This window comes from Brienomyrus brachyistius, chromosome 10, assembly GCF_023856365.1.
Source record: "Brienomyrus brachyistius isolate T26 chromosome 10, BBRACH_0.4, whole genome shotgun sequence".
NCBI lineage: Eukaryota > Metazoa > Chordata > Actinopteri > Osteoglossiformes > Mormyridae > Brienomyrus > Brienomyrus brachyistius.
In genome coordinates, this window is record NC_064542.1 from 12,988,231 (window position 1) to 13,014,529 (window position 26,299).

General features: G+C 43.2%; 3 protein-coding genes across 3 annotated transcripts in view; 2 read left to right on the forward strand and 1 right to left on the reverse strand.

Moving 5' to 3' along the window:
• The first annotated feature begins 1 nt into the window (after position 1).
• cab39l1 (calcium binding protein 39, like 1) lies at positions 2-11,406 on the forward strand. Its single transcript, XM_049027611.1, has 9 exons — positions 2-234; positions 2,780-2,947; positions 3,437-3,601; positions 3,982-4,100; positions 5,135-5,303; positions 8,926-8,985; positions 9,073-9,138; positions 9,467-9,610; positions 9,730-11,406. The coding sequence occupies exons 2-9, from the start codon at positions 2,831-2,833 to the stop codon at positions 9,919-9,921; spliced, it is 1,032 nt and encodes a 343-aa protein (XP_048883568.1). The 5' UTR covers positions 2-234; positions 2,780-2,830; the 3' UTR covers positions 9,922-11,406.
• A 362-nt stretch (positions 11,407-11,768) lies between these two features.
• ccdc160 (coiled-coil domain containing 160) lies at positions 11,769-14,336 on the reverse strand. Its single transcript, XM_049027602.1, has 3 exons — positions 14,286-14,336; positions 13,688-13,705; positions 11,769-13,557 (listed from the first exon to the last, which is right to left on the reverse strand). The coding sequence occupies exons 1-3, from the start codon at positions 14,334-14,336 to the stop codon at positions 12,679-12,681; spliced, it is 948 nt and encodes a 315-aa protein (XP_048883559.1). The 3' UTR covers positions 11,769-12,678.
• Positions 14,337-23,293: 8,957 nt separating this feature from the next.
• The window catches only part of gpc3 (glypican 3), a 55,783-nt gene continuing 52,777 nt past the window's right edge, over positions 23,294-26,299 (forward strand). The window contains 1 exon segment of the mRNA XM_049029789.1: positions 23,294-23,866. Coding sequence (XP_048885746.1) covers positions 23,710-23,866 — 157 coding nt within the window. The 5' untranslated portion in view covers positions 23,294-23,709.

Here is a 26,299-nt window from a genome sequence, read left to right on the forward strand (position 1 = left end):
TGGCCTGCGCTTTGCACCCCGGCAGAGGAGGTAGGCAATGTGTATGAGGTAGACGGTAATAATCGCACCATTGCCGAACTAGCAAGTTTTTTTCTTTCTTCATTTCCTTCACAGAAACACTCGAGTCTAATTCCGACATGAGGACCTAGCTAAGCCCATATTTCCTTTTAAGCGTACCTCTGCCAGCTGGCTGGCCCCGTTACCGTCAGCCGCCTAGCTTGTGTTCCGAGTTCGGTGAGTAGCATTACCCGTCTCACGTTGTTGCCTAACGAGGAACTTACGCTTTTCTTTGCGATGTTATCGAGAAAAATACATTTCATAATTAGACCGTCATTGTATTCGTGTGCGCCGTGTTATGGACTGTAGAAAACACAGGCTGTGACATAATAAATTGGTTAGGCAACTTTTAATACCAAGTATCTAGACGTTTAAAAAGTAAGCTAGCTAACGTGAAGCGCGGCGCGAGCGCCTGAATTTCGTAGTTTCTTTACGCTGATCTGACAGCCTGTTGATTGTATTTTATACGTCTCCCTTTATGCTGTAAGTGGGACAGCCAAGCGACTCCAGATACCCATTTGGGGAGCTACATCGCCCCGTTGTGTGTGCCACCCGGTGACGGTGCAGTTTCCCCCTCACTGATATTGCCCCTTGTCGCGTTACTTTGTGAAAATTAAACGTTTTTTAGGGCCGAACGCCATTGTAACCAGCTGACTTTTACGGTGTTACCATAGATTGGCAGCTCTAGGTCGTTTAACACCTGTGCTATTTATATGCTCTACCTGTTATGCACTTAAAGTTTTTGTGTACTTGATCGGATATTAATATTTGCATTTGACTGATAATGTCGTTTTCACTGTAAACTACTTACCTACACGTACCAGGAGATGGGGAATCTGAGCCGTGCCCGACCTTATTTCATTCCTGTATGCCTGCCTTTAATAAAACGTCTGTATATTACCTCCTGTTTCTGGAGTTATTCTGTAATCCTCAATTCAGTTCTGGGATTACGCCCACCTAGCGGTCGCCGGTCACTTTAATAGCCGGATACACGTTAACCATAAACATGTCTACAGTTTGATTTATGCTACACATCCCCCGTGGATGTAATTCAGTCCTATTGGACTTGAGGAAGAAGTAAATAAGGATACAGCTAAGGTACTGTCAGCTCTTTCTTTATATGACGAGGAAGTAACTTAGTTGTACTGGCAGGTCTTCTCTCAGTGTTTACTCGCTGTCATTGATCCCATGCTCGGGGACTGGCTGACGGATCAGGAAACAATTCAGGAGTTGGCACGTATTACCTAGGAAAAATGCAAATGAGCCGTTATGGGTGAAGGACAACACGCTGTAAAGTGGTCATTTTCATGGCAGGACATGCAAAAAGGCAGAGAAGCAGGCCTGCCCTTGTGGTTGTGGAGATTAGGTGAGGGGGGGGGGGACTGCGTTGAGCTGGCAACTCACTCTTCTCTCTGCCTGCTGATGTCATCAGATAAGATCACACTTCCTGTAAAGTAAAGTAGCTTTTCCTTTCCTTTGCCATCCCTTTCAAACCAGTAGTTGACTAGTTTTTGGTAGATCTAAAACTTGGGTGATATGAACCTTGGTTTAGTGCATAGAAAACTCAGAGCCGAACAAAGTACTGCAGTAACTTTTATGGACATTTTCTTTTAGCCCCCATTCGTTTCAAACTTTACTAGTTATCATTTGGTAGGGAATTAATCTTTTAAACATTTGTAGTTTTTTTTATATGCTGCTTTGTGTTGCATATGTTGCTGCTATATTGTCTGTATGATGGGTGCATCTCCCTTCAGAGACCTTTCAGCTGGTGAAATGGAAATACAGGCATTAATTATTTAAAGCAGAATGCAGGATTTAATGTAATTATTCATGTTGCACTATTTAGCTGCAAAGCACAGTGTTATATACCCGGACTACTGGTGCTTGTACTGGGCCGGTACTCACCGAAACGCAGTACCAGCACCTCCTTATTTTTCTGTTCAGAGTGCTGAGAACTAGGGGTGGGAATCTCTACGGACCTCACAATTCAATTTGATTTTGTTTGGGACATAAAATGGCAATGCCTTGAACCTTTAGTCTTTCTGCCACAATGCAAAGGTAATTATTAAATTAAAAAGGTAGTTATTGATCTTTTGCCTTTTCGTCCTGCCCATTTTTTAGTCAATATTCAGTACAGTCAGCCTGCATCTTATGCGATTTTTGTACATGTTTTGACTGATCGCAGTTCAAAAATATTTTTAAAAAGGCTCAAAAATAACCACAATTCACAATTTCAGATTGGTGTGCAAACGACGACTGTACTCTCTTTACGTAGAATTTATATTGTACAGGTGCAGTTCTGTAATGTAGGCATGATTTAATATATACAGGCAGTTGGGAATAGCTGTATATGCGAAGTAAATAGACACTTTTCCCAGAACACCTGACCCAAGCAATCAGGAACTCTAAATACCTTACAGGTGTGCTGGGAACTGGAATAAAACAAAAATGTGGATCCGTCCAGTCTGCCATGAGGACTGGTTTGGCAAACACTGACTTATTATTGAACTCAATGAGTTATTGATTGTCCAGACAAGATGGGTTAGTGGTCAAGTCAAAATACTTGGTCATATTGGATGATTGCTGCAAATCCTGGGGTGATTCTAGGAGAGGTTTTGAAATGGCTAAGCTGAAAGACTTTGACACTAGTTTTACACCAACATGAAGACTTTTGCCCAGCACTGCAAGTTCGCCATCTCATCTTGTTCTGTGTGATCCCCAGAAAGTAGCCAGCTTCTGCAAGCCCCCCTGCCACCCACGTCTTCGTCCCATCATGCCGTTCCCCTTTGGGAAGTCCCAGAAGAGTCCTGCAGACATTGTGAAGAGTCTGAAGGAGAATGTGGCCTACCTGGAAAAGCTCGAAGCCTCCGAGAGCAAGAAGTGTGAGAAGGTGTGTGATGGATTGGCTGGGCTGAGGACACCAGGGCAGAAAATGGGCTTTCTGCTGTCCATGTTTCTGTACTTTGTGTTGTTCTTGCTTGACAGGAATCCTCTGATATTGAATGACATGGTACACTTACCTATTTCCCCTGCCCCCACCCTCCCCCCCACCCTGTCTTTATCTGTGGTAAGCTGTTATGTTAACATTCTGTTTACATTTCTCTTGAGCTCCTTTTACCAATAAACTTATCTATAACTTCCTTTGTATTTTGTTAGCTATTTTTGTCATTACTTTACCTATGCCAAAATGTCATGCAGGGTGCACAGTGTAAATGTTGCGCATTCTGCAGCAAGTCTGTACCTGGCCCCCGAGCGTTTATTCCTGGTTGCAAGTCCAGCCCAGAAATGGCTTCTGCCTTCATGACCTCGCAGTGTCCCAGAGACGGAGTGATGGCTGCCACGCATGCCATGAGGTGACGTACCTCACCACTTTGTGCAGGTGTCGGAGGAGGTGTCCAAGAGCCTGTCCTCCCTGAAGGAGGTGCTGTGTGGCACGGGAGACAAGGAGCCCCAGACGGAAGCTGTGGCTCAGCTGGCCCAAGAGCTGTACAACACCAACTTGCTGATCGCGCTCATTGCCAACTTGCAGAGAATCGACTTTGAGGTCTGGAACCTTCGCTCGTTTTCCTTTTAGGGATGGGGGACGGGCATCTGCTTTGTGCCATTACGGGCATTGACTCTCTTATTAGGCATAATTATTAGGCAGATATGTTAGGCATGAGCTTATTTTGTGCTGTTCTTTTGGAACTTGTTTCAAACCATGGTAGTTTGGGGTATCTGCAAGATCTTAATCCGCTTTCTGCCTGGACCTGTGACTGCAGCCAGATAAATATCAAGTGCTTTGTTACGTGGCTCAGGTGTGCAGGTGGCTGATTCGGAAAGAGGGACTACATGAAAGCAGTGGAACGATGTAATTGGACCGAATGCGGTGGACTCGCGCACCATCAAGGCAGATTTTGATCATTTCTCCTCCTCACGGGCCAGGGGAAGAAGGACGTGGTGCAGCTGTTCAGCAACGTGGTACGCCGGCAGATCGGCACCCGCACGCCCACCGTGGAGTACATCTCCTCCCACCCGCAGATCCTCTTCATGCTGCTGAAGGGGTGAGAACGTGCTGTGCTAAGCACGGTTTGCGGTGTCAACACCTCCCCGCTACATCCATGTTCTTGTTAAACAGTGGTTACCCACCTGTCGTTACTCATAACCGACACCACACTGGCAGACGTGTGACGCTGGTGCTGCCTGCAGTACCTCACACGTGTCACTATTGAGAGGCATAGAAGGCATACATAATAGATGCTAGCAGACATATTTTGTCACTTATGTGCAAGAACTAAAACAAACCAATTGCATTGCCACTATAGAGGTTTAGTTATGTGTGTGTGATATACTGTACAACATAAAAGATACAATATGTTACCTCTCATACAATGATCGAGAGATGTCCAGATTGACTTGCGTCCTCATTTCTGGGACAAGTCCTGGGTGTAAGTTGCTGGATGCATGTATATTGCTCAGAAAATGATTGAATGAAATAAACGAGCCTATTTATGAACCAAGCAGCAATAGCCTATAATATGGTTTTAACATTATCAATGGAATATTCATAGATTAATTCAGCTCCATTCAATACATAGATTCTGATATGAATTTGGCTTCTGCCTGAGCTTGGAGTGGTGTTATTGCATACATTAGAATTTTGAAATCTCAACAACAAGACTTGCTGCTCAACAAGTTTTACTGCCAAGATTTCAAAATGCTGGAACACTGCTTTTGAAAATACCATAAAAGTACCGCATAACGCAGTAGATTTTTTGGATGGTATGAAAAATCACATACTGTCCAAGCCTATCTCAGCTGTCACAAAACCTCATTGATAATACAGTAGATAAAACATTTATTTTTGTTTGTTCTGTTTGTTTGGGTGAAAAAAGCTGTTTGTCTTCCCCAAAGTGCAGATTTGGCACCTCCACTATGCGATGTAATTTCTTAAGTATCAAAATTTGCAGAATTATAGCATTTAAAATTTTTTGTATCGTGAGGTGATACTGATATCTGTATATCATACGACGTTTCCGTACACGCATACGCACGGGCTTCTCGGGGAGCCCTGCTGACCAGCCCAGCCTTGCCGCAGGTACGAGAAGCCGGAGGTGGCTCTGAATTGCGGCATGATGCTGCGAGAGTGCCTTCGTCACGAGCCCCTGGCCCGGAGCGTGCTCTTCTCCGAGGACTTCTACTGCTTCTTCCGCTACGTGGAGCTGTCCACCTTCGACGTGGCTTCAGATGCATTTGCCTCATTTAAGGTGAGCCGTTCGCCGGTAGACGGTGCTGATAGCAGATAAGGAATAGAACTTGGAATATGGTACAAAGACAGGCCTGTCTGTTGGACCCTTGAGAACATGCTGTAACTTAAGTGATTCTGTTAAAAAAAAAAAAAAAAAAAAAAAAAAGGTTAGGGGGCCCAGCTTTCGTATTTTTAAGCCTGGTGCTTAATCTCAAAGAAGAATCAGAAAGATCTTTATTGGCCAAGTAGGTCTGTATTAAACATACAAGGAATTTGTCTTGGTTTACGGAATACCGTCTGTATGTGAGAGAAAGCAGGTGACAATTCTCGCTATTATTTAGCTCTTAATAGCCCTGGGGTGGCGAACCTGATCCATGGAGAGCCGCTGCAGGTGCGGATTTTTGGGATGACCTCTCAATCAGCCAATTATAAAGCAGTGGTTCTCAACTCCAGTCCTGGGGACCCACTGTTATTGGCTGATTGAAAGGTCACCCCAAAAACCTGCACCCACAGCAGCTCTCCGTGGATCAGGCTCGCCACCCCTATAATAGGTTCTGTATACATGTTTAATGCATTAGTTGTTAGATAAAGTGAAAACTTTCAGTTTTTCAAATTAACTAGTTTACAGCAGTTTTATTTTAAAACATCCTCTTTAGAAACTATAAAAAATATTTGGGGAAAATGAAGGGCAGCATTTTACAACTGTGAATATTGCGAATTACGGTATGTTTAGCCTGTAAGCCATTCAGCAATGCACAAATTACAAATTCTTTGCCTTTATCAACTTCCCTGTGAGACACAAGATGAATTGATTTTTAACTGTGAATTCTAGGAGTCTGCGAGACGTCACGACTGAAGCTCTCATATATGTTACAGGAAGGATATAAATCTTTTCACCCTAATTTTATCAAAAATAAAATGTATATTGATATTAATGGTATTGCATCATTCTGTGTCTCACTTTGAAAATGTATCAATAAACTGTGAGAATTCTGTATACTGGCCAGCCCTAGGTGACTTTAAAAGTTGGTGATGGGTGGGTGGCGAAGCCATGGATAAGCAGACGATCCATAGCCACACTCCTAGGAGATATTTACAAGTATCCTCCCCTTTACGAAAGTAGAGCTTTCCTGTAAAACATTTTGTAAGCTGAAACGGCATAAAGCAAAAAAGCAAATTTGTGAGAGTTCCCAGGTGAAAAAGATAGCCTCCTAAATCATCCGAACTAACACACAAAACCTGAAATAACACTAACATATAGTAAATGCAGGAATGATAGGATATTACATGGCCTGTATAAAGTAGGAATAATATGTGTACAGGGCCGTTTCACTTGCCAGAATAAATAGTCAAGCATCACTTAACAGGGATACGTTCAGAGAAATGTGTCGTTAGCTGTTTTCGTCATTCTGAGAACATCATAGAGTTTACTTACATAAGCCTAGACGGTATAGCCTACTACACACCTGAGCTATGTAGTATAGCATAAATGACGATAAGAAGTGCAGTATAGTAAATACATAAAGCAGCAACATAGGTTATCATTGTCAAGGATTGTGTGTGCTATACAACTGTGAGGATGTAGGTATGTTTACATCAGCATCACCACAAACATTTGAGTAATGTGTAGTGCTACAACGTCTCTACTATAGGAATTTTTCTGCTCTGTTATAGTCGTTGTATATGAGGTCTGTCATGGAACGAAACATCGTTATGCAGACGTTGACTCTACATCTACAATCTACAATTGGCTCGCTGATAAACACGTACTGTTTTCGCTTTTCTTCTTTCTTTTCGTAAAAGCAACAATCCAATAAGGCTGATGTTGGCGTTATGCGAACGATCGTAAAGCGGGGGATACTTGTATTTGCTTTTGGATGGATGCTGTCATTAAATAAAATTGGCCTCTTTCAGGTATTGCAACAGCGTTGCGTAGAAGTATGTAGTTAAATACAGCGAGCCGATCATAGATGTGATGTTTTGTTCGTTGACGCACCATATATATGACGATCATAACAGAATTTTTTTTTAACTATGATGAAGGGACGCATACAAAAATTTTGGGACAGTTTTCACCCCTTCATCATTTTTTTGCAGCATTATGGGATTTCTATGGTATGAGACGGTACCGTTTATATTGATATACTTCTATTGTGCATTAAAATGGCATGAGCAAAGATTTTGGAGATTTTAGAGAGGTAAGGTTTTCCTTCATGTGTAAACGATGGGAGAGCTGCTGTCGTGACGTTGCACCAAATCCCTGGAATCATAGCTAAAATCAAAACGTTCAGTTAGTGTCTCATGGGGAAGTTGATGGAGGGGAGAGGTTGTTGCTTGGTTAATTTTGTTTTAAGGGAAATGCCAGGAGGCTCAGAGGTTAACAATATCGCGATTTGCAGTATTTGTTTTATTTTATTGAAGGATAATACCTTAAAATTAGGATCTTACCAGTTAAAAGTGTACTTTCAGTGGTGCTACTTTTAGAGCCATTTGCCAAATAGGTTTTAAATTTACATTTTTTTGTCCCTAAACATTCACCTTCTGTTTTGAGAGCAATGTCATAAACTGAGACTAATGTCTAATAAGTGATTGTAATACATTACGAGGCTTTGATGTAATACTGAACATTTAGCTCACTTCATAGAAAATACTGAAATTTATATTGTGTATCACTGTTCTGCCTAAAAAATACAGAGATATGGTCTTTGGTCCAGGGTGACACGAGTAGTGCAGTGCTTAGCACTGTGTCCTCGCACCACTGGCATTCAAGTCTTTGCCATGGCTCCATGTGGGGAAGTTCACAACTTCTCCTCGCGTTGTGGGGTTTTTTGCAGAAACTTTGGTCGCCAGTCCTTTGGCTTTCAGTCCTTTGCTCTGAACTAGTCCAAGAACATGCTGAGGTTAAGTGGAGTTCCCAAATTGCCCATAGGTGTGAGCGAATGGTGTGTGAATGTGCTCTGCAATGGGTTGGTGCCCCATCTTGGGCTGGTCTCTGCCTTGTGCCTGTAGCTTCCTTGATAGACTTCGGACTCCCCCAGACCCTGAACTGGACAAGCGGTTGCAGAAAATAGATGTAAATAGATGAGTTGTTGGTCCATATATCCCAGCCCTACTTTTTACACTAGACTGTGTACTCAGTCAAAAGCAACATGGGATGTAATAGTGAAACAAGCATAAATAGTGAGTATAAGTAAATTGGGGAAGAATGATAGGATCCCAGCTGAGAGCCTAGCTTTGGTACCTTTGAACAGGGTAGTTAACTTCTCTGGTGGAATATCCAGATGCATAGATGGAAATGAAGTTAAAGGTTGAAAGTATTAGTTGGGTAACTTAAATGTGAAAAATGTAAGCACTTAAAAATTAAACTGTATTGATAGGTTAAAATATGGGTATTTTGTTTAAATATAAACTATTTATTTGAGGAGGTACAACCACCATTTAAAATGGAGCCTGTGCAAAAGGTTACACTTTCTGTACTTGGTCTTTTAAGAGCTTCTTGTTTTTTATAATTAAGCCAATATGCACTTGTGATAAGTGATTACCCATAATGCAGCTGTGCAGTGTAAGCATTTCGGTAGGCTTCAGAAACCATCATTTTGTGACATCAGTTGGTGTTTGTAATGCATTCTTTTCCCTTTCAGGATCTACTTACAAGACACAAGATAATGTGTGCAGAGTTCTTGGAAACAAATTATGACAGAGTAAGAACAGTGGCAGTAATTCTTAATTGTATACATTTGATTTTAAAAGTGATAATATTAATGGGATGTGCTTTTTGTTTTTTTTAGGTCTTTACAGAATATGAGAAGCTCTTGCATTCAGATAATTATGTCACCAAACGTCAGTCTTTGAAGGTAGAGTCCTGTGTCTTGTCTGTAAAACTATACTCTTTTTCACCAAAAACACTTGCATATGTTAAGGATTTCTTTAACTTTACGTCGTGGCTTTTGGGCCTTATTGGCCGTTACATGGTATGCTGTTGTCACATAGAAGCACTGATGGTGAGTTTTCAGAAGGCAGATGGAGTCTTTTTTTGCCAGTCTATTCCATTCTATTTCGTTAGTCATCTGTCCTCTAGAGCAGCGTGTGGTTATTCTAACATTGCTGCTGGGTTGCCTGCACAGCCTGCAGCTGCTTTTAGCTGAGAATGAGTGGTTTATTTAACACTAAGCCTGCATGCAGCTCCTGGGTGAACTCCTGTTAGACCGACACAACTTCACAGTCATGACCAAGTACATCAGCAGAGCTGAGAACCTGAAGCTCATGATGAACCTGCTGAGAGACAACAGCCGCAACATCCAGTTTGAGGCCTTCCATGTCTTCAAGGTCAGATGCCATCCTCTAGCCAGTCTCGCTCGGTGACCAGGAGGCCTTACCGTCTGAGTGTTGATTTATGTTGGGCACGTGCTTAGAGATTACATCATCAGCCCTACCTCTGTGTTTAGGTGTTCGTGGCCAACCCCAACAAAACGCAGCCGGTTCTGGACATCCTGCTGAAGAACCAAACCAAGCTGGTGGAGTTCCTGGGCCACTTCCAGACGGACCGCTCTGAGGACGAGCAGTTCTGCGATGAGAAGAACTACCTGATCAAGCAGATTCGGGACCTCAAGAGGCCGCAAGCACAGGAAGATGCGTAGATGTTAAGGGATAGTCGCGTCTGGGGTGGGAGTGGGTGATGAGCCAGGAAAACGTGTTATGGAAGAAGAAAGAGCCAGAAGAAAAAAGGCATACATCTTACACCTGGCCTTTGATGTGGGGAAAATGGCATAGCTTCCCTGCCCCATGGTCCTCTGCCCCCTGAGCATTTTCAGCCGGGTTATTTTTTTTTCAGAACAAGTGGGGCATCGCTTCCCTCCGTACATAACAAATTAACAGTATGGAGTAAGGCTGATATACGGCTCGTCAAGCAGCTAGAGATATACAATAACAAACTGGTCTGGCCTGCATTCTGCATCTGTGTTTGTTCTATTTTTCAATAATAGGGCACCAGCCTAGCCTCCCTCTAATCATCTTTTTCTCATGAGTTTGTTGTGACCTCCTAATGGAATTGAGTGGCAATTCCACAGGACACAGCAAACCTAGATACATGTAAAATCCCAGAGCAGGTCGCCTGAGGAACAGAGGGGCAGACAGTGTGGAATTTTAAATCCTTGTTAAGATTCTCTGATGCTGTCGTCGTAGGGAGTGGGATTAAACGTGAGGCCTTTTCATTCCCTACACTCTTTATGTCGTGCTACACTTGAGGTGTCATTCCGTAATATATGGACTGGTGTATTATTATTTAAGAGGGCTCCTTTTCTTTCCCCTCCCCGTGGATGCTTTTGTAAGGAAAGTACGAGATTCACAATGTATACAGTTGTGCTATGCGTAGCTTGGAAAAGCAGTTGTATTTTTGTCTAAGGATTTTATTAAGTTTTATCAGAGGTATAGCAGTAGTTCTGTGTCCGTCCGCATAATGCCAATGGAATGTGTGTGAATACCAGTAACATCTATTAGTAGCTATACTGCTAGAGGCCATGAGCTGTAGTTGAGAGTGCTGATATGAATGCTCTTAGCTGGAAACAGCACCGTGAGCGTCTCTCTAGCCCCGTTCACTTTCACTATGGCTTTCAGTCCTTTGCTCTGAGCCTGAGTAGGTCCCTCTTGTAGTTGTGGATCTCCTGTTCAGGGTTTGTGGCCAGCACAACTCAAGTGTGTGCTGGACCCTGGGAGACTCTCCCACTCAGCTTACTGCCAATCTAGACATGCAGCTCCTGCTTTACGTACGTCGATCCGCAGCGCCTTAATCTGTTTGTGCGAAACACAGACTGGGGAGAAAATAGTTTTGCTGAACTGGTGTCTTAAGATTTCCTTGTCACCTGCTCGCACAAGGCTGTCTAAATACCTCAGAATTGTCTGATTTATTATTAAAATGTTTTATCCTAGTTACAAGCAGAAGTTCACAAAAATGTATGCTGAAGATTAAATGTAGTGTGTTTCCATCTTCCTCCTTTATAAAAACACTTTGAATGAACATCCTTTTATATTTTTAATATTTCAATGAAGCCCTGAATGTTTGCACAGGGGAAGCACCGGATGCAAAGTGCAACCAAATAAATGTTATGAACAATCATTAAAGTCGAGCTCTCCTGTGTCCCGTTCCTTCCTTTTCGCGCAGCACTGTCCTGTGTTTCTGCACTTTCTCCCTGCATGTGATCGGTTTTCTTTGTGAAGCAGCAGAGGAAACTGCCTGTAAATGATTACGGAATGGAAACTTATGCCCTTGTTAAAGACGGACGTGAGGATGACACAGTTTTAAAGTTTGCCGTACATGTGGTTTGGCATTTCCTCCCCTGGGAGGACCTGCAGGTTTGTACTTTATAGGAGACAAGCGGCTGTGGAATATAATTCAGGACAAGGTCCTGCTTTTGTCCTGAGTGAGAGCTTTCTGTAAGGATACACAGATCAACAATGAAATAACTATTAAAACTGCAGTTTAAAAGTCTTGTTTTCAGATGTCGTTTATTGAAATAATCTACAATACAAATAATTTCTAGAGAAAAGGTCCATCCATTTTCCAACCACTTACCTAGTACAGGTTCATGGGGGAGGAAATCTTCACAATCTGACTATATTAACAGCCTACATAATAACTGAGTACTTGATCAAGTCATAAATGCATGAAAACTAAGTTCTAGAAACCCATTTAATGATCATGATTTCCATGTGGCTGAGACACTGCAAAGATCCGAACTCTAGCAGAAGGAGATGCCGACCTCTGCAGATCAGCTAGGAAAGTGGTGAGAACAGAGCTTAATTAGAGCCAAGTTTCACAGAATAACAGAAACGTTATGTGCAATTAGAATCACTATTTTTTAGCGCCTTTATTAATTCATAACAAACATCAAAAGTTTTTATTTTTTTACTGCTTTTAATTCCAGCGAATGCTGCAGCCAACATGTATGTTCTCGTTTTAAATAGATAGTGCTACAGGCATAATAAAGAATAACTAAAGTGAAATCTAATATAGCCCACAGTAAACCACAGTCAGTCTAACGTCACTCCAGCGGACATAGAAGCACATGAGTCTGGGCCATCTCCGAACCCGGGTCCTGCCTATGGCTGAAACTCCCCATCCGACATCACTGGGGGCAGGCTGCAACAGGCCCTGCACCATTCCCAGATACGCATCAAAGAAGAAGCGTGCGGGGACTCTCCAGACAGATAAACGGCAGATAAAAGCTTTGGGATTTGGTTCCTGCATGTCCTTAATCTTAAAATTCCCCTTCTAATTGCGCAGATGACCTACATGACGTTTTTTTCTTTTTTTCTCCCCACTGCATTAACGGCGCCAGATCTGATGAAACCGGCAGAGCATCTTCTGGCTGCTCTCACCTGTGTCTGGCGGCGCCGAGCTACATGTATGTGATCTCGTCGGCCAGCCTGCGCTCCCACGGCTCCGTCTGGCCATCACAGTGCCTGCGTAGGACATCCAGGGCCATGCGGCTGCGTGCGTGCCTCTGGCGCTCCGCCTCTAGCTCTTCCCGGGCCACTTCCAGCTCCTCCTGCAGCTCCTGCAAGGCGGTGTCATGCTCTGCCCGGGTGGCCATCTCCCTCCCCTGCCTCTCCGCTTCCAGGTGCCGCTTCAGCACCTCAAGCTCGTGGGCCATGTCCGCCTTCTCCGCCCTCAGCTCCCGTGCCTCCTCCTCGGCCCTCCTAAGCCGTTCCCGCACCTTGCTGACCTCCTCCGCCTTCCCCCGCAGCTCCGCGGCCCAGGCCTCCAAGTGCGCCTCCCTCTCGCGGGCCTGCCCTCGCAGGGCTTCCACGCGCTGGCTCTGCCACGCAGCCTCGCGACTTGCGAGGGCTAGCTGTGCCTCCCGCTCGTCCAGCAGCCCTTGCAGCCTCCTCCGCTCCCCCCGCTGCGCCTCAGCCTGCGCCAGGGCCAGCTGGAGCCGAGCACTCAGCCTGCGCCGGTCTCGCTCAACTTCGCGGACTGCCCACCGCAGCGTTACCAGGTCCTTCTGATTCCAGATATATCTCCCCTCCTTCTCCTCTGCCAGAGTTTGTGTGGAGGCCACGCCCCTGTGCTCCATGTCTCTGGGCATCTCCAGCTTCTCCTCGTCCTTCCTGACTATCCTGTCAGCCAGCCGCTCTCTCCGTCTCTGCTCCTCCCTCTTCTGCACCTCCTCCAGGGCCGAATGATAGACCTCCTTTCTGTGACTGCCCCGTGCTGTGGACAGCCTCTCCGTGGGCAGGATCTGCACGGATCCCATGCTGGCTCTGGTTCCGGCGTTCTCCAGCAGGTCCAGCATAGTGAAACGAGGGGGAAACAGCTCAGTAACCCAGTGCATCTTCTCTGTCCCCAATTGTTCTTCCCTTGTGTCCAGCTCCTGACCCTTTTCCACACCCATTGTTGATCCTTACCTCAATCCTTCTGCTGTCCTTGGATGTAAAACAGAGGCACCAATTGAAAAACTCACACATTATCAAGACCATACAGGGCAGCAAATGACAATTATTTTAGTACATTTTAAGTATGCAGAATGAATCAAAGCCATAAGTCCTGGGTTTAGTCTCTGAGGTATAACTTTTTCTTGCTCAAATCGCCATACCCACCAATATATATTTTAAGTTACCAAACATTTTATTTTATTTATAAATAAATAATTTAAATGTCTATAACTTTATCTTTGTTGAAAAAAAAATTTACACGAACTTCATAATTTCACTGATTAGTCACAATCATTACTAAATAACCAATAACCATAAACTCCAAATGAATAGAGTTAAGTTTTTCCAAAGAATAAAATTCTTTACAATATCAAATGCAGCCCACTAAAGGTGAACCTTACAAAAAAAAAACATAAATAGCTAAGACTTCTCGCGAAGGTTGCAGAAAATAGCAGTAACCGTATCCAGCCGTCCAATCAGAATGCACAATGCATCCGTAAGCTAGCAGGGTATAGCCCTGCACAGAATAACTACCAAGGTCAGGCAGGCTGCTAGCACGTTAGCTACGTACCGACCCGCTCCGTTGACTCCCGTGGAGCATCTGCAGCCACGGCGCATTCATCAGAGCGCGAGCCAGTGACGTTAAACACAGAAACGTCATGACAGTCGCTACCATAGAGTTCGAGTGACGAAAAGCACAGTGTGTTGTGGGATAAGCCCAAGTGAAGGCGGTCATTTAAAACGGCGTCTTATTGCCAGAAGCATATAAATGTAGAATTAGTATTTAGCGTAATGACCAATTTAGTTGTTTTCCTTAAAATTTAATCTGCAAGTTTGACAGCATGGGACCAGAGACAGTAAAATATATTTACGGAATGGATCCTTTTAATTTTGTTAATTTCTGTTGACTAACAACCGAAAGGATATAGTGGCTGGACCACCAAGTTGGAGTGTAGTGTAACATTTAACTAAAGTTACATTTAAAATTCGTGCTGTTAAAAAATAGTTTGAAAGAGTAGTTATAAATATAATGTGTTTTGTCATTAAATAACGTTGCTTTATGCGTCAATTTATGAATTAAAAAAACCATTTCGAAAACCATATTCTAATGTCTTTGCGAACGCGAAATATTTACACATATATAATAAGAATATATTTTTTTCCCCGAAAACTTTACTGCAGCAAAACAAACTGTTCGAACATGATGTTACTGTTTTAATTTACGCATAATTCATAGGTTAGTTTTTGTTCTAGAATTCCAAACACACAAAGAAATACATTTAGACGGCAGATAGACCAGATTTCATTTGGCCCAGCCCCCACAAGAAACAAGGATTTTGTAGAAGAAAGGAAGTTCTTTTTCCTTCTTTGTACGTTTGAATTGACCTAGTTAGGTTCATTCGCGTTTTGTATATACAATTTTTGTAAAATAATAACTACCGTAAGACTTATTAAATAGCATATATTATTTGCGCATATGTTTAAGCAAAGCATCACGATAAACAATTAACGAGCATTAAATCGTTTTGGAACGTACTAAAGTAAGTACAATAAGTAATTTACTTGAATTAGGCTGTAGAAATGTTTGGCGTCAAATATTCAACTTTGGGAAATATTAAAACAACTGATGTACACTTCGTTTATCGAGTAGAGATACGCAATTGCTGTAAATAACAGCAAACCGTTGACAAACGCAGAATGTTGCTTATATTTATTTGTTGTTTTTAATGTTGCTTTAATAATTTAACTGAAAAACTGTGAAACATTAGTCTACTCGGTAATTTCAGACAGGTTTTTTTATCACGTTTACAGCAAGAGAAGTTGAATTTTATATATGTGATATTTTTATATATGTAATAGTGTAATGTGTTACTTCATTTGTTAATTTAATTATCTCCAAGTCAAATGTATAGTCCCATAATGAAAACTCTTTATATATGATTCACCCCCTGTCTTCTTCAAATTAAATTCAAAAAGCACAGATTTGGTGGTTAAGGTAATGCAACGACTATTATATTCACTATTGTGATTCCCTATATATTCTGATTATTTCAGTTGCCCATCTGGGCTTGTGTTAATGTTATTCTGTAAAGATGTTACAGAACAGTCCTTCGAAGTAACAATGGTGATGCCTTTTAGTACTTTTTGATGATTTTTTTAAAGCTCTCATCTATATTATCTTTACTACTAGTACCACAAGAAAACTCAAGATTAAACATACAATAAGGTTCTTTAAATAAAAGAAAAAGATTTCATTTTAGTTACTTATGCAGTCGAAGAATCAGTATGACTGACGTAGTTTATTAAAGTTTATTTAAAAGAAGTATAAAAGAGAACAATTTCGAAAAACGTTTCAAACACTATATCCAACGGATAAGTTAATCATCAAATTATCCATAATTATTGCAAAATATTCTTATCGTCCACTTCCACGATACAGCAACATTCAATATTATCACTTGTTATCCGTATAATGTGCAATTGTGAACCTTGAAACATGCTGAAAATTTCAGCTGAAATCCAATTATCTAAACAGTTGTTCACCGGGAAGGATGCTTTGCCCAGTTCTGTCGGCTTATTTTAACTCAATTTTTCTGAACAGGAAAAAATAAACAAAAAGGCCATATTCGGGAAACTGGGTTAGAGTTCAGATGGTTTTATGTGTAAAGACCGACAATGCCAGACACAGCAAACTGAAACTAATGTTCTAAACAAATCTTACAACTTGTGGGGGTATTTTTGTTGTGTTCATAAAATTCTGCCTATACGTATAATCCAGTAAGGAAACAGTTTAGTTCCTTGGAGAAAACACACGCTTTAAAAACGAAATACCTGAGTTAAAATGAAACGCGCGGGAATGCCTGGTTTATGGGAGGGGGTGTTACAATGTGGGGGTAGAGTTTGTCGAGGTTAGAGGTCATTAGCCTTCTGGGTCGTTTTAGACCACAGGATTTAAGGCTGGAGGGAGATGGAAACAATGGACTCAACGTTTGTAGGCTTTTTATAAAATGGAAACAACATTTTTTTTAATCGAATGCATGATAAATTTGTGAGGTATTAAAATGATTCGCTGTGGTGACAAACTAGGCTACTACAACAACTCAATAATTATTAGAACAATGTCGAATGTCTCTTTGCCCCCACCCCCACCCCGAAAAAAAACAACAAAGAGGATGCTCACACAATTTCACGCATGACAAATTTTTTTGTTCAAATTTTAAAATAGCGAGGAACGCTTAAGCCATCTGCCCAGTAAGGAAGGAATCTTTCTGATACACCCATAGTACCCAAAATGTGCGTGTTTAAAACGCTCATTTAAGGTATGTTTTTTTCGGCCAAGTAATACTCGTCTCGTTGGTATTTTTAAGTCTTATGCTCTGTTTTGTTTTAAATTCTGCTGTTATGCATTTCTGCTTGATTTCACCGTTTAATTGTAAAAATCGTTGTGCGGGAAATGAGGGGAAAATGACATTTCCTTATTTCGTTTAGAAAAAGTAAATAGCACGTGTTAAGTAGTCTTTTACATTTGACATACTTTATATAACGTGAAGATGATACTGGATTGAGGAAACTAACTTTTTTAAACTGTTTGTTGTCCAGAACTCATTATAAATACATTGTATCACATTTGTCGTAAACAGCATGGGCTTCTTAATAAGCCGGGCAGGATATTTTTATTCGTTCATTCGCCTTGCACTTAGGAAAATAAATCACATTAATTATGCAAATTCGGCTCCTAGCGGATGTAGTTCTTTGGTCTTAAATCGAGGGGCTGCCTGGTAGGGAGTCGCCCACAAAGAGAGGGCATCACATGACGATGCATTCGCGCCTCTTTCGTAAACCTTTCGACCCATCGCAGGTTTCCAGCAACTTACCGGAGGTAAAAATGCAACTCGGATGTTTATTGTTGTATTTTTTTTGTTACGGTGTAATATCGAATGGGTAAAGGGGCGTTTTTTGGCTTTAAGCGGGAGTAGAAGTTTTCTGAATCTTGCTTTTATTTAATGGCAGAAGGCTTTGATGGTTTGGGTGTGTTGATGGCCAGTGATAGAATAAGTGCGGCACTGAAATGTATATTTAAATAAGTCGTTTGAAGAAGACTAAAGAAAAGCAAAATGTGAACGTAACTTCACGCTATACTGTGATGGGGAATTATTTACTGTTTCAGTGAATTGCAAGTAGCTATTTAGCTAGTCAGGCAAATGCACATCCAAGACCATGTGTAAGACTAGTCATGCTACAAATGTGCCTTTTATATAGTAGTAAATTATTTAAACACTCGGCGAAAGGATTTGACATTTTCAATATATTTAATCGTATTTATGTGGACTTCACATTGTCGTTACCATGCTAGCTACTTTGCTTACTAGCCACTCTTAGTATTTAGATTATTTGTAGAGACACTTATTAAACCTAGAGTAATCAGACTTGTACGTCAAAGTAGACGAGGCACTGATTCGCAGGGTCAGGGGGAAATGTCCTGTTGTTTTTTTTCTCCTGCCTTTTTCGTAAATCTGACCCAGCAGTCCCAGTTTGAATTTCACATGGCGCCCAATGTGCTACAGCCTCTCAATGGAAACCGCTACTGACGGGGGCGCCTGCAGGCTGGGCTCCGTCCTCCCGCAAAGATCCGCGTGGTCGCTCCTATTTTCCCGCAACTGGCTTGATCGTTCAGCTACAGTCGGCCTTTTGCGGCACAGTTTCCTGCAACTTTTCCTTTTGCCGCGTTAACTTCGATATAAAGAATGGCATGACGTGCCCCGTGCGTAAGTAGCTAGCATACCGGTCGCATTACAAAAATAGTTTGCAGGATGCATAGTAAATGTGTTTTAAGTCTAATGATTTGTTATTAGTTAAATCCACAACTGTATGTGTGTTACTCATTTGATCAGATTTAATTACTGCTAGATTGCTAACGCTGACTGATTTTTGTCCTTCGTATAGTAAAAATGACCCCCCCCCTTCCATGTTGTGTGTCGATCATTCACGTTATACGGCCGTTCTTGGTTACAGCGGACGGCTTGATGGTGAGCGACGGCAAACCCTCCTTGAGCACATGGTGCGATTCACGACAGTCAAACTTGTTTCGTAACAATGTTTGTTTCTGTGTTCAGGGGCGCATTGTGGGAATTGCAGTTTACCTTCGGCCCACAACACCTTCGCTGGGCCCCACGCAAACCAGAAGCTGCAGTGATCCACTTGGGGGGGGGGGGAAATGCATGTGTACCGCTTACTGTATTGGACAAATAGAATATTACTAGCTTAAAATTTCACGTTTTGCATGATATCATATGTATCTTGGCCTATAGTTGGTTTGAAATCATGGGTAAAATCGTATCCGTTTTGCAGAGTTCATAAACTGTAAATTGTCGCATTATTACCCAAATGGGCAACTTCGAACAAAAGTACTGTCACAGAGGTTACTTGAGGGGAAAAATGATTTGTGGCGTATTCAATTAACGCTAATCGTCGGATCTGCGGCCTTAAACATTGAGTCGCTCCTCATGTGCTGGGATCTCGCAGGACATCCTTCCTCCATTTTAAATCTTTGTGTGGCGGAGCACGTGCGACGCTCGGTGCGGTGGATCCCGTCCGGAAAGTTAAATGCCTAAATCACATCGACAACCTCGATGTATTGTGTGGCGAAGATTCTGTTAGTTTTATATTTGAATTTGGTTTTTCACTGGATCTTTCGCCGACTGCGGCAGTGAGGTACGGTTTGCTTCGCCATGGCGACTCAATCCTGGGGATAGTCGTGCACCGGCTTGAAAATAAGACTATGGCAATACTCGATTATGGAGTGAAAGCAGACTTGTTGGCCAGGTGTTTGACAGCTTTGGACTGTTTGTAAAGAATTGTGGAGGTTCCCTGTGAATTACTCGCTTTTGGGGTGACTTCTACTTCTTGGTCCATGGGGAGGTGAAGACATTTTGCTAAACGTCATTCAAAATACAAACTGGATAAGGCAACGGCTCAAAATGTGGCCATTCTCAAATATGGTCTCCCCTTTTGTATTAACCTTTATTTTCTCCCATCTCTTCCAGATCTGCATTTTGCAGTGAGTTCAAACTGGCGATCTGATCCCCATTCGCCTGACGTCTGCACTGAGATCTGTCTCTCTTCTGCTAAGGTGCATCCAGTGTAGTCAGTATATTAGTCTAGAATCTACTGCGCTGGGTGCTCCTTCTGGCTGAAGGTACAGCATGGTCACCATGGGAGAAGTAGGAAGCCTTTCACATCCCCCCTACTCAAGGGGTTTGTGACCTTCTGGGAGCACACAAGTGATTGAATCATTATACTGCCGGGCTGGCTACGGACTCGAATATGTGTTTGACTGTTCTACTGTCAATCAGTAATTTTAGCACTAGTTGAGATAGTGAGCCGATATTAACATTACATTCTACAGAAGACTGTTGTGGTCAGACCAGTTCATTTACTAATGGTTATTGTCACACGTAACTTTCCACAATTTGTCTGTGCAGTCCCAAAGTGCTCACAGTGCAGGTAGTACTAACTCGATCTACTGCAGTGTGTGCACTTCCCGTATTGCCAGGCGCCCTCTGCTGGCTGATTTTATCAATTTTTTTCCCGTCGTAGTTCCGCCGCCACCCTCCCCTCACGCTTAATTTTTCTGATGCACGGGGAGTTTTGCAGGTTTGCACCCAGCTTGTATATATTTTGCTGTGCAAATCCATGCAAAACTCTCCGTGCTTGAGATGGACAACTTCTGGCTTCTTCTTTTTTTGTGCTGTACTTTCTGGTCTCACTGCCTTGGTCACATTGTCCCTTGTACAACTGGAGGTGATTAATTTTTTTTTCCAGTATCCTGCCCTGAAGATTCTCTCCATCCCCTGCAGTGACTTATCTGCAGTCTGCCCGGGTGTCAGTGGTAACCAGCATGCTTTTGTCTTGCTGTTTTCGGGTGGATGACTTTGCAATTTTGATTTGTCTTGGAGCCTAAAAAATTGCACGGTATCCATCTGTAATCCGCTAGATGTTTTGAACTGCTATGTGATGCTTTTCAGGTTTTCTGTTATTTCCCAATAAAATTGCTTGAATAAATTAATATTCTTTGTGTTCAGTCTGCTGTTAATGACTTGTGTACTGGGTTGAGATTACGCCTTTGGACTTTTTCCTGTCATTGTACCTTTCTTGGAATGGGGGGGGGGGGGGGGGGGGGTGTAACAACGACAGCCACCAGAGGGCGATCTAAGCACGCTCGTAACAGCCACCCGGCCCTTTCGGTTGAAATCGTATGGCATTAACGTCTAAACCCGTACTTAATTATCTGAAGTAGTGATTAAGAAACACCGGTATGAGGGAGAAACGCCTCTTGGAAAATGTCCAACCATTAAAACAACTGAATTTCTTCAGGTTTTTGTGACACAGCGCGTAAAGCCAGTATCCTAGGGATAATTAGATCTAACGAATTTGGTTTACCGGAGTGGAGTAAAAATTGCGACGAAATCGTTCGATTTTAATGTGATTTGCAGCATGTATTTAGTGAAGTGGATGGCTAGGTATTTTTTTTTTGTTTGAATCCGTTAATGCGGGTGCTTGAACGAATACAAGTGGCACACATGGCATTGACTTTGAGTCTTCTATAGCATCATGGTTGACTTGCAATATGAGAGAGATCATGTAAAACCTACTATGCCTATGTTACCCCAAAGCAAAAAGGCAGCACGTGCCTTTTTCAAAATCCGGTGTTCGCCATTAATCAGAACTCGATGAAATTACTTTTTAGAAAATTGGTTATTTTTGCGCACATTGTAATGTTTTAAAAATTTATCCCAAGTACGGTAGGGTAGCCCTGCTAACATGTCCAGAGAAACAATTATTTGTCCGATGCTGCATAATTAATTTGATTCTCGGTAAGCATGAAAGGCCTTTTAACGCCAGAGCTCATGCCGTTTGGAAGGTGGTAGAGTTTGGGACCCGAGTATCTGAATGATCAGCATTCTGCTATACTAAAGAAATTGCTTTAAGCAATTTAAGAATTTGATAGTCCAAGTTTTAGCCTTGCCTGCTACATGACATATCAGTGTCCCGGGATATCGTTTTCGGCTCGATAATGTGGAAACCTGGTTTATTTATACTTTTCTAAAAATCAATGCGTAGGAGCTCACTTGTTTCAGCTCTTAAAAAAATAAAACAGTTCGCGAACCGTCAAATTATAGCTTGTTTCTGTGCTTCGTAACCCAAATCGGATCTTTTAAAGATTAACTTTCCTTTGAATCTAATATTTACGCCGGCTCTCCAAGATAGAAATTCTGTCTTGTGTGATTTACCTCGTGATTTATTCAATGAAGAGTTCCACGCAGAAATCTTGGCAGCTCTGCTTGGACACAAATCAGTCTGCGTAGAGTATAGGGGAAGATGTAAGTTTTAGTTCTAAGCATTTTCAGCCGACTGAAGTAATTCGACTGACCTGTTTTTGTTTCTTGTACCGCCTTACGGGTTATTTAGATAAATGTTAGCAGGAATGCCGTGGATCAGGTGACACTGCGGAGGAATGGGTCACGGCGGGTGGTCCTTGGTCATCAACCGCAATACCATGCATGTACTCCCGTTCTGCTGGATCTATACTTGAGAGAAGTTAATCCTAACCGCTTTCCCCTTAATTATTTCTACCAGCGTCACCCCCCTATAATTAAAATTGGAGATAAGGTTGGCCTATCACTGGTGGATATCTTGCTGACTTGTCCCAGTGCGTTTGTAGATCTGAATTACTTTTGCACTTATCAGATACTGCTAAATATCCATGAGTGGCGAAACAACGAATATCGCAGGTTTATTTTATTTAAATATTGATTCTGTAAAGAATATGTGTTTCTGTTCACGCCAGCATATACGGGCGAGTGAGCGCCTGTTCGATGTCATTTTTATTACTGGAATTTATTATCCATTAGAAACGGTGTCATCTCCACTTTTTAGATGTAGAAAATACTCTCGCTCCACGACTTAATTATCCTAAGAGGCTTTCATGGCAATTAAATCTAATTATCTATGGATAAAGCAACTGAAGTAGGACAACTGAGCGTTTCAATTTATGTCACTTTTGTCCTTTCTGTACCCATACCAGTCGTAATGATCGATGGCGTGGCCGTGTGCTTGTCTTGAAGTCATGCCAAGTAGTATAAAATATTATGTACTCTTATTTAGATAACGGCAACCCGTCGTAATATACACCTATACCCATATAACGCAGCTGCACTCTAAGCCTCTAGAAACAGAAAATATCGTTTTGATTTAAGGACTGAATAAAAATACTGGCGGAAAAATGTACATTCTCCTCGTTATATTAATTATACGTACCCTTTACGGTGCATTGCCTTAATTTATAACTAAGGAGCTAAAGTAAAAATGTCGGGATCTCGTGATAAAACGTTTTATCTTGAAAAGAGCTAATAATGTAATAGCGTTTCCTTCAGGCAGTAAACACTTAAGCTTTGCATAAACATTTACGTCAATAATTTGTCTGCGCACGATGCTCAAAGTGTCGGATCAATGAGCGCGCTCCCGAGGGCGACTGCGCGCGTACCACCCTGCGCTTTTCATAAGTCGCCCGTCTCCTGCGCAGCTAGTCAGTGCTCGGTGGCACACGGGAAAGCAGGCGCTTCTGCTTGTGCGAGTCCGCCTCCACAGGACGCGCAACCCGTCATGGCATGAGCGCAGAGCTGCAAAGAGACGGGCATCTCGCCCTCTTTCAACCCGTGCATTCTTCCGCAAACGCCTTCAGTCGGCTCATTGGGAAGCGGTGCGCTGGTACTTCGTCGTGGCTGCGTTACCTTCGTATCCTCACTGGCAGAACTGCGTTTTTTATCTCTGGATTCAGAATATAAATATGCAATACAAACCTGTGACTGAAGAAAAGATATATGTGACTTTAAGTTGAAACTCTGCTCCCATTAATGAATCGCGTCTCATCCGAAGAGTAGCCTGTATCTGGAGAACTGAGTGTCCGCTACAGGCAACTTCGAGAGAGCGGCGGTATGGCAGGTGTGGGTGGCCAAGGTGCGCTGCTCCTCTGCGCGCTGCTCCTGCCCTTCGCCCAGCTAAGCGCCCAGGTACCCGATTGCCAAGAGGTTCGTTCCTCCTTCCAACTTCTTCATCCGGGAATGAAATGGGCACCGGAGAGTCCTGTGTCAGGTAACCCCCCCTTTTTTAACCGCTCCGATCTGAGCCGCGCTTCACAGTATCCAAGTCCACTAGTTTTTATTACTGAAATACATTAGAAATACTGTTTTAAAATGTCACATATTTTAACAGGAGCCGGGAGATGTATGGATATGCAGTTAACGGCATCTCATGTTTTTGGTTGGAAGTCAGATAATGGTGAATGTGCTTTTATTTTTTTGTGGTTTTAATTGCTTAAATTTACTGAAGTAATTTGCATGGCAATATAGATATAAGACGCTTGGCATGAACGCATTGTTAAAAGGGAACTAATATGTTTCTTATATTAGCCAATATGTTTCGGACGTAGTGCCAGTTATTGGTTTGAGAGGGTTTTTTTAACGATAACTCAGAGGATGTCTTGTGACACAGGACTGGGGAGCTTCGAACATTTCTTTTATGGTGGGACTACAGACATTAGTTTCGTTTCTTGAGCGAACTGTCCCCAGAGGTGAAGCCCCTCATCAGAAATCCATCCCCTAGAGAGAGAGAATCACCTGCCCCCCCCCCCCCCCCCCCGGCTGCGGAGCTTATAGCTAAAACGAGATTGGCATAAGACTTGTACATTATAAGTGAAGCATATGCGAAAATGTCAGACAGACGTTTTGCTCTTATTCGGTAGCTTAAGTTGTGTATGCAGTGAGGCTGTAATAAATATGTATTAAAATTCAGCTGCCTCTTCTCCACAGTGAATCCCTGGGGATTTTGCACTTAGAAAACGGTGCCGAGAAGCATTTTATTCCGTGGAAAGTAAATAGCTTTCTTCCACAAGGCTTTCCGCGGAGCCTGTGGGGATGCTGAGCCTACAGCCGACTTTAGCTTCCTTCTGAGGCGTAAGACGCCTAACCAGGCAGAAAGCCAGGCAGAGGAGCGTCCCGGTCCTCCGGCAGGTGTGAATTACATTTCCTCGCTCCTTGTGCCTTGCTGGTCTGACTTGTTTCTTCTTCTTCTTTTTAATGCTCTGCTCATTTCCCAGTTGGAGGTGACAGAAAGCTTTTCGACAGCTGAGAATCTAAGATGCCGTCGTTCCTCTCTAGGGCGAGATGTGCAGAAAGTGATCGCACCGCCTTTTGTAAAGTCTTTAGTGTTTTTGGTTTTATTTGCCTTTTAGAGTTAGTGGTTGAGGATATATATATATATATATTTTGTTTGGTCCTTATTCCAGTTCACCGATTCTGTGTGTATGAATAGCTTAAATCAGCACTAGTAGACTTCACATTGGGTTATATAGGAGAAAATAATCCAAGCTTTAATCGAAAGCTTAGGTACCCAGAAACGAGTGTCTCCGTGGCCTGGAACGTGGCCTGTGAGTCGTCCCAGGGCTCGCTGTCTGTGGCGCTGCCAGGCAAGACACATGGCCTGACCTCTGGTGGTGCGCCCCCCCCCCCCCCCCAAGTCATGCATCTGTCAGCCGGGGGCGGCCTGGGCGGTGTGCGCTGGAAGCAGCCGTGCCGTGCCACGTGCCCTCTGACGTGTGTCCCCCCCACCCCCCACCCCACCCCTGCTTGCCTCTTTCAATCCATCTCTCCCTCTCACAGCTGGTCTGTTCCACCCAAACCTCCATGCTGCTCTGATGTAGCTCCGCCTCCTCCTCCACCGCACACGGGGCTTGTCGGGCCCTCATCTGTCCCCATCGGCTGAGCTTTCCACCCGGTCTGACGGTGACGCTCTTCTAGACCGAGCCATGGTTGGGGGGGGGGGGGGCTCCTTTTAGTTCCTGCTATTTCCCTTGAATAGGATTTGCAAACAGATTTGCTGATCATTAGCAGTTCAGCTTCTACACACATGTACACACACACATGCATATACACCATCCTCTGCATGAAAGTCAGGGCAGTGCTCATTTATGGTTGCCAGGGTCTCGTCAGCATGGGGGGGGGGACCTGCGCGTGTCTGAGTCTGTCCTCGATGCAGACGACAGAAGCCGCTGGGCCGATTGACCTCTGGGCAGAGTCATCTTAGATGCTCTACAGGGATGAACTGCTCTCTCCAGGCTGCCATGGACTCGCTTCTTTGTGGGGGGAGGAGGAGGTGGGTATGATTGGGGGGTGCTGGGTGAATTGGGGAGGGGGTGAGGCAGTAGATTGATTGCTGGGGGGTATGGGAGGTATGTTCGACTCGCTTGTTGGGAGAGAAGAGGAAGGAGAAGACAGAGGGAATATTTGAGGAGCCAAAGCGAGGAGGAATGAAGAGAGGAGCAGGAGCGTCAGTGTGTCTGCACTGGCTGGATAACGGGAGACGTCCTTGTTTCTCCCCCTTGAAGCCAGTGCACTGCATCTGCAAATGGACTCGAGGTGTATGTATCCTGCCCCCCCCTTCCTCCCCCGACTGCGCTCTGCAGAAGACCCCCTCCAAAGAGTACCTCTAGCTGTGCCAAAAATGGCCCATCATTACTGCAGATCAGAG

Coding starts and splice junctions, on each gene's coding strand:
- cab39l1 (XM_049027611.1), top strand. CDS start 2,831: ATGCCGTTCCCCTTTGGGAAGTCCCAGAAGAGTCCTGCAGACATTGTG. Junction 8,986..9,072: donor TGGAAACAAATTATGACAGA/GTAAGAACAGTG, acceptor TGTTTTTTTTAG/GTCTTTACAGAATATGAGAA. Junction 9,139..9,466: donor CCAAACGTCAGTCTTTGAAG/GTAGAGTCCTGT, acceptor GCCTGCATGCAG/CTCCTGGGTGAACTCCTGTT.
- ccdc160 (XM_049027602.1), bottom strand. CDS start 14,336: ATGAATGCGCCGTGGCTGCAGATGCTCCACGGGAGTCAACGGAGCGGG.